At 38.3% G+C, this 14,373-nt stretch overlaps 1 protein-coding gene across 11 annotated transcripts in view; it reads right to left on the bottom strand.

The window, feature by feature from the left end:
- Mbs (Myosin binding subunit) overlaps positions 1 to 14,373 on the bottom strand; it is a 582,822-nt gene that overhangs the window by 306,560 nt on the left and 261,889 nt on the right. For 9 of the 11 annotated variants that reach the window (XM_070094697.1, XM_070094699.1, XM_070094698.1 and 6 more), the window contains 2 exons: positions 10,521 to 10,676; positions 1,759 to 1,941 (listed from right to left, as the gene is read on the bottom strand). In XM_070094697.1, coding sequence (XP_069950798.1) covers positions 1,759 to 1,941; positions 10,521 to 10,676 — 339 coding nt within the window. The remainder of the gene's footprint in view (positions 1 to 1,758; positions 1,942 to 10,520; positions 10,677 to 14,373) is intronic. The other 2 variants (XM_070094700.1, XM_070094701.1) reach the window with 1 other exon arrangement.

Raw genomic sequence — 14,373 nt, 5'->3', positions numbered from 1 at the left:
TAAAGTTTAATTTTTTTTTTCAACACACCAGCCATCTCTCACCAAGGCAGTGTGACCCAAAAAAGAAACATTTTCACCATCATCACACAATATCACTGTCTTTGCAGGGGCTCCCAGATATAACAGTTTAGGTGTCACTCCAAATAACCAATATCCCAAATCCCTCCTTTAAAGTGCAGGCATTCTACTTCCCACCTCCAGGACTCAAGTCTGGCTAACCGGTTTCCTTGAATCCCTTCACAAAATATTACTCTGCTCACACTCCAACAGCTCATCAGGTCCCAAAAACTATTAGTCTCCATTCACTCCTATGTAACACATTCACACCTTTATCTAAATATTGTTTACTTATATGCTTCAATGTAAACATTGTGTAGGATGGTAAATAGCAAGCACCAAGGGAGGTACTACCATTCTGCCAAATGAGTGTGAAACAGTAATCTGTAACTGTTTTACATAATAGTAGGATTGCTGGTGTCCTTTGTCTCATAAATATGCAAGATAACAAGTACATTTTGTCACTTCAACTTATATTTAGGTCACATTAAACATGCATGTGTTGTACACGTATATGTATACACACCCATCTGAGCTTTCTTCTATCTTTCTTAATAGTCCTTCTTATTTATGGGGAAATGGAAAAGAATCCTCCTGTGTATTGTAACTGAAATGCTGGGAGCAAGTGAGTAGTAACCTCTTCTCCTGTATAAATTACTAAATATAAGAACAATTTCATAAAGTTAGGAAGCTTTACAATTTGATGCCAAATTATGACCACTTTTCGTTTTTTTATTGTTTTCAATTTTTAACACTATGTACACTAGTTTCTTATGATATTGTATGCTTTTCAAGGTGTTTTAGTACTTAAAACATGAGAAATGCATAGCCCAATATTGTTCCATTTGGCATATACAACATAAGTTGGTGTGAATATTTGTTTTATTCTATTTTTTTATTGCTTTGATCTTCTAATGGTATGTACAATGAATACCAATATTAAAATTGTTTCAAGGTGTAATATTCCTGACAACATGGAAGTCACACTGCTTGACTATCCTGGGTTATCCTAGGTAAATCTACATAGTGTACTTTTTAGCTGAATTCCACTGTTAGTATTTAGTATCATGAAATTGCACTGCAGTTGGAAAGAATGAGGCATCTTTCTGTCAGTTCCACAAACAGTTTACTGGTAAGGAACTGGTGGTGGAACAGCAGATACTTAGGCAGTGTTACCCATGATGCACTATGTGGACCCATCTGAACTTATATTTTTTGAAAGACATGAAGAGGTTCCAGGAAACCAAACAGTTGTGCTAAGATCAAAAATATTAGCAAGTGGTTTATTTGAAGGCATACTAGTACATCATACAGTTCCTACCTGAGTACTAATACATCATACACAATTAAGGGGTTAACTGTATTTTCTTTTGAAGGTCCATAAATGTTACGTGCAACTTACCAATTATTATATATTTTTAAGCTGCTCCAAAAAGTTAATCTCATGTAAATTAGCAAATTTGTAAAAGTCTACCAAAAAGAAATCCATTCATTAAGTCAGTAAAGCTAAATATAATGCATTAGCATGCCTAATTAACCATGGATTTTAAATTCTTAATGGATATTATATAGTTATTGAGATAGTGATGAAAGATGAAACCAAGAAACTAGCTAAATTATAAGAAATAGACCAAATTATATGCGCTGAGTCATATCAAGTATCATAAATTATAACCTTAATAACCATGCACTAAAACCCACTTTTGTCTTCTTGGATTGTTTTTCTAAGAGATGAGGGTCTTCTCCAAGACTGAACTTCAGATTCATCCATATTGTTCTCTGCTCGAGCTTGTGGAAGTGTTCGGGCGTTGCTCTTGTCTGATACTGCATTGGTCGGAATGATCTGTGGGGTGGTATTCTCCTTATTGACCTTGTTCTTCTTCTCTGCAAGTCAATAAAAACAATAAGACTATGGCACATATGATAAATATTAATATTGAACTGCCCTCTTTTTAGAAACCTAGTCAGATTCTTTGTGATAATTATGTTTCATGTGCTAATCTCTTAAGGATGTCATCCAACATAAGTACTATATAGTACTTGTTATAGTAAAGATTTTATCTGACTTATAGTGCACAATAAAACTGTTTTGAGTGTTGAAAGATGCATTTTATTTTTTGCACCTGGGACCATGAGAGACTCAGTTGGAACTATATTCCATGTATTCCTACCTAATATCAACCTCTCCTAGTCCCAGTACAGTCTCAGCACTCATTTATAACCCAAACATACTCTGTTGCTTCTGTTTACCGGTCATTACTCTAATGTTGCTGTATGTAGACATCAGATAGAGGTATAAGCCCATCATCTATATTATCAGCTAGGGCAACTGTAATAGGTGGTGAAAACCTAGCCCTCCCCAATGCAGAAATGCATCTTTTAGTGAGAAAAAATGATTTTTTTTTTTTTTTGACCCTGGGGTTCAATTGGAATCATACCACCATCAGCAAGAAAGAGAATGTAGCTGTCTAAAGGAAGTAGGAACCATGCAGGAATAATCAAGAGAAAGGAGCTCAAGAAGTAAGAAGGGTAATTATATCAGATTCAATATCGTGCTGAGAACTGTAAGAGGAATTCCATACTCAGCCTTGGGCAAAATCAACACTAGATGCAATAAGCTAAGGAATGGCATTCTGCAAGTCCAAAATACCCAAGTATTCCAAATGTGCAATGGAACTCAAATAAGTAATAGCAGGTACGCACACAAGCATAATCACAAACAAAGCCCAAACTGCACCTCCACCTATAAAAGCCCAGGGGTGACTGACCATGAGAGGCATCTCCCTGTCCATCCACAAAGTAAGGTGCCCCAAATATTTATATCAGGATGCCTTGCCATAATGCTAAGGCTCCTCAGGCACAGGTGGGAGTTCAGCTATCTACAGATGACCCGACATGCCAGGCTCAAATGCCCAGGAGAGCGCAACGATTCAAACCACGTATCCCAATGAATATATCTCACAAATAGTCTTGGAACATGTGGGGTTCCCCCCTATATTTCTTAAAATGAGGCCAGCCTATCAGGTTAAGCAAAACTCATGTTATTGAACTTGTAATTGCCTTAGAATGAAGGGATGCCAGGAAAATAGCATTCGGAGAGTGAGCAGAAGGCACTCCTTTATGAGGAAGATGGCAGGGCCTGCAGAAGCAAGCCAAGTACTGAAGATAGGTGAGCTGCCAGACCTCCAGGATGAAAGGCAGACAACATGAGATGCCAAGTCACAGAACCCCTCATGCCTCTGGTCAGGTGGAAACTGGTGGAGGATAGACACTCACCCATGTGGGTACAGGCCACAGAGATGATAAAGTGAGGCTGTAAGATCGGAGGATGAAATGTTGAGACTAGAAAGACTGAGGTTTATTGGCTGGGCTACTGAGTGAGGAAGGACATGGGGGGTTCCCACAGGACATAGGATGAAGCATATATATGGAGAGGTGGGACTCCACGAGAGGGAGAGAGAGAGAGAGTCCCAGGAGGGTGGCAACAGAAAAAGTGGCAATACCTGTTCTATCCATAAAAGGCATGACCTAACAAGACAGGCCCTAGTCATGTGCCTAACAAAGTGTAAGGTAGAGCCAAATGAACCCTGCCAAACATGGCAATATTCCCTCGAGGGAGGGAAACCATAACTAATAGGATAAGAACAGCCATAAGTCTCAACAGGCATGAGCCCCCTTTTTTTCTTTTGTCTAATTGCCAAGTCCATTTTTTTTTTTAACACACCAATAGACCATTTCACACCAAGGCAGGGCGACTCAGAAAAAAGAAACAAAAGTTTTTCTTCTCAGCAAAATTAACTAATAATACCTCACCCATTTTCTCATTGGCTCTCCTTTGGCACTCCCCCATCGCTCACTTAACCTTCATATACTTTACTTTCTGTATATCATTTCTGCATTATAAAATGCTAAATTTTTCTTCCTTACCACCTTTCTTACCTCCTTGTTCCCCCTATATCCACAAACTCCTGCTGTGCACTCTAGCATTGCCATCTTAAATCTACACCATACCTCTCTGCCTTCCTCCACATTACCTAAACTATCACACCTTTCTCCCAAAATTTGCTTGTATCTTATTGTCTCCTTAAATTCATTAATTTTAACTTTCTCTTACCCACTAATGCCATTTCCCTTGTACTGTATCTACCTCTTTTCCTTACTGCACCTACCACTAAATAATGTTCATATAAATCTGTTGCCCATCTAAAAACATGAAGACAGTCTTTCAGCTATGCTCACATAGTCTAGAAAACCCCTAATACTACATCCTCATCTCATGATTATCTTTTTTGTTTTCTTAAAATATGCATTACCTTTTATTATCAAATTTCTTAAAACGTCACATTATCATTTACTTCTGGCAATTAAAACTTACCGGATCAAATCTCCAGCCAGGAAAGAGAAAAAATAAAGATACTATATCATCTAGGGCAGTCTCTTCCACTTTATTATTTAGGTCTCCCACAACAATTCTCTCATTTGGGCCCAAACTGATTTCCCCTTAATCCCTTCTTAAATGTTATCTTGCTCACGCTCCAAAAGCACCTCAAGTCAAAAAACCCATTTGCCTCCCCTCATTCCTATCTAATGCTCACAAATGCCTGTTGAATGTCCAGACTCCCTCATATACAAAACCTCCTTTACTCCCTCCCTCCAACTTTTCCTAGGATGACCCCTTACCCCAACTTCACTTCACAACAAATTTATACACCCTCCAATATTTTGCTCCATCCTCTCTGAATACTGTTGGAATGTTGGGTTTAAAGTTGTGGTGGCCTAAGGGTCATTGTGTCCATCTTGCTATTGTGAAATTAACTTTCATAATAAATATGTTAAAACAACCATGGAGACATTACACATCTCTGCCTAGAGCATACTTTTACTGGAAAATAATCTCCCTCTCTTCTATACACCTTAACCTGAGCCTCACTATCCTCATGAAAACTCTTTACAGCATTTAGTAACTTACTACTTATTCCATACACTTGCAACACCTACCACCCTATCATATGCCTTTTCTAAAACCACATATGCAATGAAAACTTCCCTACCTAAATATTGTTCATTCATATGCTTCAATGTAAGCACTTGATCTACACATCCCCTACCCATTCTAAAGCCTCTTTGTTCATCTGCAATCCTGCTCTCTGTCTTACCTCTGTCAATAATAACCCTATCATACACTTTACCTGGTATACTCAGTAAACTTATTCCCCTATAATTTTTACAATTTCTTTTGCCCCCTTTCCTTTTACATTAAGGAACTATACACACATTCTGCCAATCCCAAGGTATCTTGCCTTCCTTCATACATTTATTGAATAAAAGTACCAACCACTCCAAAACTAAATCCTCCCCCTACTTTTAACATTTCTTTCATCCCATGAGTTCCAGCTGCTTTACCCCCTTTCATTCTACCCATTGCCTAACACACCTCCCCCACACTCACATCCTGCTCTTCTTCACTCCTAAAAGATATTATACCTCCCTGGCCAATGCATGAAATTACTGCCTCCCTCTCCACCACATTTAACAGTTCAAAATATTCCCACCATCTTCCCAATACCTCCAACTCCCCATCTACTAACTTCTCTATTCTGTTTTTAACTGTCAAATCCATTTGTTCCTTAGGCTCTCTTAACCTATTTATCGCACTTCAAAATATTTTCTTATTCTCAGCAAAATTCGTTGACAGTGCCTCACCCATTCTACCATTTGCTCTTCTTCAGCACTCCCTCACCACTCTCTTCACCTCTCTTTTACTCTCCATATACTCTTCTCTATACCCTATATACTACAAATACAGTGGCCCATCCCCAGTTTTCAGCCAGTGCAGTGCAATTCAGATTTTGAGCACTCTTTTCGGCGAAATTTCCCCCTCGGGTTTCGTACATTGGCTTGGAAATTGATGGTACTAGACGCATCCACCTGAGCCACTCGTAGTTCGTGACTCACTCTTGGGCACAGTAAATGTCTTATTTTATATTAATATAGACATTTTCATTAATCCATCTATGATATTTTCTTCAAAATTATGTATGAAACACATTATATAGCATATAAACATGCCTTTGTTACTCGTTCACTAAGAGTGCCCCTGTAGTCTTAACGCTATAGTAATACTAATAGTACGTAATAATAAATCAATCTTGGGCACAGTAAATGTCTTTTTTTACATTAATATACACATTTTCATTAATCCATCTATGATATTTTCCTCAAAATTATGCAAGAAACACGTTACACAGCATATAAACATGCAATGTTTATATGCGATACATGTTTAATAATAATCACTCTTGGGCACATTAAATGTCTTATTTTAGGTTAATACAGTGGAACATCGGCTTACGAACACCCCACTATGCGAATTTTTCAGGATACGAACTGTTGTTTGGTCGATTTTTTGCTTCTGGATACAAACAAAATTTCAGGATGCAAAGGGAGGTTCCTTAAATAAATAAAATATTTATTTCTTTGCAAAGGTTACAATGTGTGTTTACATATCATAATATGACTGGAGCAAAGAAAGCCACTATCATGCTGAGGCATTTCGGGCAGACTTAACCTAATACTAATAGACTAAAGGCTTGACAGGTGAAAAGTGTACTAGTAGTGGTTATCAATGTTTTGCTGATGGTGGTGCCATCTACTGGCAGCCTTTTGAAGTTTCTCCTTATTGTTGTTGCTATTATTATTATTACAGTGGAACCTCAAAAATCGAACTGCTCCCAACACGACCAATTATGTAAGTGTATTTTTGTAAGTGCTTTTATAAGTGTATTTTTGAGGGTCTGAAATGGACTAATCTAATTTACATTATTCATGATGGGAATAAATTCATTCGGTAAAGGCACTCGAACAGCCTTCTGGACCGAATAAAGTTCGATATTTGAGGTTCCGCTGTATTATTATTATTATTATTATTATTATTATTATTATTATTATTATTATTATTATTATTATTATTATTATTATTATTATTATTATAATATGTACGTGGTGATGGGCTCTTGATCTAGGGAATTGGATCTGTGCTCCAGTTCCCTAAATTAATAATAATAATAATAATAATACAATAGTAGTAATAATAATACAATAGTAATAATAATAATACAGTGGACCCCCGGTTAACGATATTTTTTCACTCCATAAGTATGTTCAGGTGCCAGTACTGACCGAATTTATTCCCATAAGAAATATTGTGAAGTAGATTAGTCCATTTCAGACCCCCAAACATACACGTACAAACGCACTTACATAAATACACTTACATAATTGGTCGCATTCGGAGGTAATCGTTATGCGGGGGTCCACTGTAATATGTTGTCATTTTTAGACATTTTTCGTATTTTTGTTTTTCATATTTTTGTGTCAAATGCTTCAAAATACAAATTGGTAACCCTCTGGGTGGCTGCAGGTAAACCTGCTAGGGCAAGGCTACCTCAGTGCCAACCAAGGGTCAAAAGGAAGGGGAGGTGAGCCGCTGTGAGTGACCGCAGCAGACCCTTGGGATGCATAATTTTGTCTTATATTGTACACATTTCTTACACAATGCCTCACTCAAAGAGACAGTATTCGTGTACAATCAGCAAGAAGCTCAGGAAGCAATTAGAAACTATGAAAAAAGCTAGAGAAATGAAGAAGGCAGCAGCAGAGAGTGAGGCAGCTGGCCACCACCACCGTGGCCGCCGCCATCACCACCACCACCACTATGGCCACAGTGATCACATCTTCACCTATATATACATCTGTCTTGATCACACCTGTGGTTACATGTGTGAAAATCCTCACCAGATAGATAAACACAAGCTAGGTGTGGGGTTATGGACCGGGAAGATACTAGAGTGGGAGAGTAAATGATGGCAGGATACTGCTGCTGGCGTTGCCATCACTCGCCATATTATGTCCTATTTTAATCATTCTAGAGTATATGTTTATATGTTATTAATATTGTTTATGGCATATTAGATGAATTTTGATAGATAACAGTCACAGAGTTGATACAGTGGACCCCCGGTTAACGATATTTTTTCACTCCAGAAGTATGTTCAGGTGCCAGTACTGACCGAATTTGTTCCCATAAGAAATATTGTGAAGTAGATTAGTCCATTTCAGACCCCCAAACATACACGTACAAACACACTTACATAAATACACTTACATAATTGGTCGCATTCGGAGGTGATTGTTAAGCGGGGGTCCACTGTATTAGCATTATTTTATCATGCCTCCTGAGAAACTAGAGCAGATTAATTGCATTTCAATTACATAATTTAAATTAAGAAAATTGACTCAGCATATGAACAAGGTCACAGAATGGATTAATTTTGTAAGTCGAGGTCCCACTGTATAGACATTTTCATTAATCCATCTAAGATACTTTCTTCAAAATTATACTATAAGAAACACGTCACATAGCATACAAACATGCAATGTTTATATGCTATGGGGAATCAAATACAAAATAGGAGTTGGCACAGTTAGTTTTTCCTGATAATACTGTGCTTTTGGGGGATTCTAAAGAAAAGTTGCAAAGGTTAGTGGACGAGTTTGGGAGGGAGGGTGTGTAAAGGTAGAAAGTAGAAAGTGAACATAGATAAGAGTAAGATAATGAGGGTATCAAACAATTTAGATAAAGAAAAACTGGATATCACATTGGAGGGAGGGTTGTTGAATTAGACACATGTGCAATTCTTGGGTATCTTTATTGAGGAAACGTTTCGCCACGCAGTGGCTTCATCAGTCCATACAAAGGAGAAACTGGAAGAACAGGAGGAGAAAGAGGTAATCAGTCCCTCAACCTTGAGTAGATGTGGTCAGTCCATCAATCTTGAATGGAATACTGCATATGAGCGGAGAAGCAGCTTATAAACCGTAGACAGGTGAGGGGCAGCAGTCGTAGGTGGTGTCACCTGTCAGACACTGCAACTTCTTGGGATCATAAAACTTGGGAACTCTTCACTTGCCTAACCCTTGGGCACGACCTACTTGCACATTTGACAAATGTGACACCACCTACGACTGCTGCCCCTCACCTGTCTACGGTTTATAAGGTGCCTCTCCGCTCATATGAGGTATTCTATTCAAGACTGATGGACTGACCACATCGACTCAAGGCTGAGGGACTTATTACCTCATTCTCCTTCTGTTCTTCAAGTTTCTCCTTTGTATGGATTGTTGAAGCCACTGTGTGGCGAAACGTTTCCTCAATAAAGATACCTAAGAGTTGCACATGTGTCTAATGCAACAACACGTCGGTTCTCTGAACCATTCATCTATTGCATTCCAGAGCATTTCAAGTTTAGAAATGAGCTATTATCTGACACAAAAGAACCATAAACTAGAAGAGATATGGCTTACACAAAGGATTATTGAGTCAAGAAATCAGTTTTAAAGTAATGTCTGGCACAGCCAGCCCATAGTTTTTTTTTTTTGTTCAATATTCTTATGCATTTTATTTTTACCTGAAATTGACCACTAGATGACATCCTTAAGTGACCAACATTGAAGATATATTGCTATACTAAGTAGTGATCCATTAATAACTCAAATTTTTCTAATGTTTATGCCACAAAACCCAAGGTTGCAAAACAAGTGAAAAATTATGAGTTGCCTTTAATGAATATAAAATAATTTACCATTCTTTAAAATTATGAGCCCAAGAAATTCCAACAACCAGTACCACACTAAAGATATATTTTACAAAACAGCAGGAGTAAGAAACTAGAAACAAAATCTATCATGAAGTTACATTTAAATTTCTGAAACAAAACATTGTTACCTTAATTTTTAAATTTTTACTTTATAATTCAGAAAACAAAATAATTATACAGTGAAACTTCTACCTGCATATTGGTTCTTGGTGGTCATATGTAGTATACAACAAACATTAAGCATACTAAATTTAAAATGAATAATTTTAAAACAACAAACAATACACTGGTATGAGAAGGCCCCTTGAATCACTAGTATTAAGGATTGGGAATAGAATGACACATTTGTCTCACTTAATATTAGCTTTTTTATTAAGAGACCACATTTCTGCTTTACATTATACATTAGTCACCTGGAATAACAGCAAGCGCACATTCACTGTTAAGAGCACACTCAATCCACAGCACCATAATGGACTTAACCATCATCAACCAGTCACTTTATCAGTTAAGTACTCTGGAGGTAGCTTATCTTCTTCACTGAGATAGGTATGGTTAAAGAAGGAAAGAAACCCTTGTCAGAAAATCTCAAGAAACCATCCCTCTCCAGTTGAAATTCAACCAGATAATCACAGTCATTACTGTCTGCTTGTGATGTAATTTACCCTGTCAAAATTTGTGGATATTTGATGTTTATAATTAGGTGGACAGTAAAGACTCCATTGTATACAAAATAAAAAACATGCTGATTAAATTCCTAGTCCCCAGAAACAATGAGTGAGAATTATTACCACCACTGTGACTTACCAACTAGGTATTTCAGAGGACTAAGTGCACGAGTGTATCTACCCAAAACATTCTTAAGCTCCTCCAAATCTTTCTCCTCCCCCTCCTCCTCTTCACTATCTGACTCTGATGAATCACTATTGTCACTACTGGTGGTTTCTTCACTACTTTCCTCATCTTGTTTTTAAGGGGTATTCCAAGTTTCAAGAAGCAGCATGTAAAGGACAAAGCCAAACACCATAATCAACTTTAAAATGTTAAAGCATGTTTTCTTTTTAAAAGCAGTTAATGTCTATCCAATCTAGGTGGATGCTCAAACCATGTCAATGACTTACCATGCAAATAATAGGCAAAATGTCACTTGAAGTGTTGGTATGGTCAAATCGAATCACTAAACACAAATGAATCAGTTCTAATAATTACTGACAGCTAATACATTGTTGTTCTGTTAATTATTAAAGCATTTAATAACGAGTATCACAATCAATACACCTATCAATTTTAGACAGCTCAAAGAGGTAAATAAAATAATTACTCTAACTACAGTGGAATAAATCAAGTTCTTGCAGTTTCCCTCTTACATTAACCCTTTCACTGTCGGTCCCGTAATATTACAGCTAGCAAGCCAGTATCGGTCCAGTAATATTATGCCAAAATTCTAGCGCCTTCAAATCTGCTGGGAGAAAGCTGGTAGGCCTACATATGAGAGAATGGGTCTGTGTGCTCAGTGTGCGCAGTATAAAAGAAATTCAGGGAAGCTGCAGTGCATTGTGAGAGTGCCAATTCAGTACGCCATGTTCACCACGCCTAGCAGTAAGGAATACCTCACTCCCTGGTGAATTGGAACTCTTCCCTTCCCAAGTGATAGCTCTAATACAGATGGAAGTGCAAGTGAAGATGAATTTCATGGTTTTGAGGAGTTTGTGACCGAAAGCAATGCCCAGCATACCAGAAATAGTGATGAAAACCCAGATGACTATCAACCTTCCACCTCTGGTGCTGGGCTGTCTCGTTCATGTTCAGCTGTATCACCGCAAAAGAGGAAACTCCTATTTTCTCATGTCTCAAAGAATAAGTAAGTTTATTCAGGTATACACAAATACAGTTACAGAGATCATCATACATAGCAGCACAAGTGTGCAGAACCTAGGATAACCCAAAAAGACAGACAAAGTGTTTATTTTTTTCAATGTGGGTGCTGGAGAAGACAGCATGAATGGTAGGGAAGACAGCATGGTTGGTGGGGAAGACAGCACGGTTGGTGGGGTGGGGAAGACGGTATGAGTAATGGGTAATGTTACAACTGGGATGGATAATATACATGTGGCAGCAGGTGGTGGTGGTGGTGTAATGCTTCATGTGGCACCAGCAGCACCCCAGGCTGGTAGCCATGCCGCAACAAAAGACACCTTCAACCACCCACATGCCACAACAACAACAACTCACCCACAAAAATGCAGAGACACTCATTTGATGTGTAAGGAGTGTAAAACAGAACTGTGCATAACACCATGTTTCAAAGAGTCCCACAAGTTGCAGCACTTCTAGGAATGTGTCCAGTGACTGTGTGTATATATATATATATTTTTTTTTTTTTAACAAGTCGGTCGTCTCCCACCGAGGCAGGGTGACCCAAAAAAGAAAGAAAATCCCCAAAAAGAAAATACTTTCATCATCATTCAACACTTTCACCACACTCACACATTATCACTGCTTTTGCAGAGGTGCCCAGAATACAACAGTTTAGAAGCATATACGTATAAAGATACACAATATATCCCTCCAAACTGCCAATATCCCAAACCCCTCCTTTAAAGTGCAGGCATTGTACTTCCCATTTCCAGGACTCAAGTCCGACTATATGAAAATAACCGGTTTCCCTGAATCCCTTCACTAAATATTACCCTGCCAACACTCCAAAAGATCGTCAGGTCCCAAGTATCATTCGTCTCCATTCACTCCTATCTAACACGCTCATGCACGCTTGCTGGAAGTCCAAGCCCCTCACCCACAAAACCTCCTTTACCCCCTCTTTCCAACCCTTTCGAGGACGACCCCTACCCCTCTTTCCTTCCCCTATAGATTTATATGCTTTCCATGTCATTCCACTTTGATCCATTCTCTCTAAATGACCAAACCACCTCAACAACCCCTCTTCTGCCCTCTGACTAATGCTTTTATTAACTCCACACCTTCTCCTAATTTCCACACTCCGAATTTTCTGCATAATATTTACACCACACATTGCCCTTAGACAGGACATCTCCACTGCCTCCAACCGTCTCCTCGCTGCTGCATTTACCACCCAAGCTTCACATCCATATAAGAGTGTTGGTACTACTATACTTTCATACATTCCCTTCTTTGCCTCCATAGATAACGTTTTTTGACTCCACATATACCTCAACGCACCACTCACCTTTTTTCCCTCATCAATTCTATGATTAACCTCATCCTTCATAAATCCATCCGCCGACACGTCAACTCCCAAGTATCTGAAAACATTCACTTCTTCCATACTCCTCCTCCCCAATTTGATATCCAATTTTTCTTTATCTAAATCATTTGATACCCTCATCACCTTACTCTTTTCTATGTTCACTTTCAACTTTCTACCTTTACACACATTCTCAAACTCATCCACTAACCTTTGCAATTTTTCTTTAGAATCTCCCATAAGCACAGTATCATCTGCAAAAAGTAACTGTGTCAATTCCCATTTTGAATTTGATTCCCCATAATTTAATCCCACCCCTCTCCCGAACACCCTAGCATTTACTTCTTTTACAACCCCATCTATAAATATATTAAACAACCATGGTGACATTACACATCCCTGTCTAAGACCTACTTTTACCGGGAAGTATTCTCCCTCTCTTCTACACACCCTAACCTGAGCCTCACTATCCTCATAAAAGCTCTTTACAGCATTTAGTAACTTACCACCTATTCCATAAACTTGCAACATCTGCCACATTGCTCCTCTATCCACTATCATATGCCTTTTCTAAATCCATAAATGCAATAAAAACTTAACTACCTTTATCTAAATACTGTTCACATATATGCTTCAATGTAAACACTTGATCTACACATCCCCTACCCACTCTGAAGCCTCCTTGCTCATCCGCAATTCTACATTCTGTCTTACCTCTAATTCTTTCAATTATAACTCTACCGTATACTTTTCCTGGTATACTCAGTAAACTTATTCCTCTATAATTTTTACAATCTCTTTTGTCCCCTTTCCCTTTATATAAAGGGACTATACATGCTCTCCGCCAATCCCTAGGTACCTTCCCCTCTTTCATACATTTATTAAACAAAAGTACCAACCACTCCAACACTATATCTCCCCCTGCTTTTAACATTTCTGTCATGATCCCATCAGTTCCAGCTGCTTTACCCCCTTTCATTCTACGTAATGCCTCACGTACCTCCACCACACTTACATTTCGCTCTTCTTCACTCCTAAAAGATGGTATACCTCCCTGGCCAGTGCATGAAATTACCGCCTCCCTTTCTTCCTCAACATTTAAAAGTTCCTCAAAATATTCTCGCCATCTACCTACTACCTCCCTCTCCCCATCTACTAACTCCCCTACTCTGTTTTTAATGGACAAATCCATACTTTCCCTAGGCTTTCTTAACTTGTTTAACTCACTCCAAAATTTTTTCTTATTTTCATTAAAATTTCTTGACAGTGCCTCTCCCACTCTTTCATCTGCTCTCCTTTTGCACTCTCTCACCACTCTCTTCACCTTTCTTTTACTCTCCATATACTCTGCTCTTCTTATAACACTTCTGCTTTGTAAAAACCTCTCGTAAGCTACCTTTTTCTCTTTTATCACACCCTTTACTTCATCATTCCACC

This window comes from Cherax quadricarinatus, chromosome 47, assembly GCF_038502225.1.
Source record: "Cherax quadricarinatus isolate ZL_2023a chromosome 47, ASM3850222v1, whole genome shotgun sequence".
Lineage (NCBI taxonomy): Eukaryota > Metazoa > Arthropoda > Malacostraca > Decapoda > Parastacidae > Cherax > Cherax quadricarinatus.
This window is presented reverse-complemented; position numbering and strand designations above follow the sequence as displayed.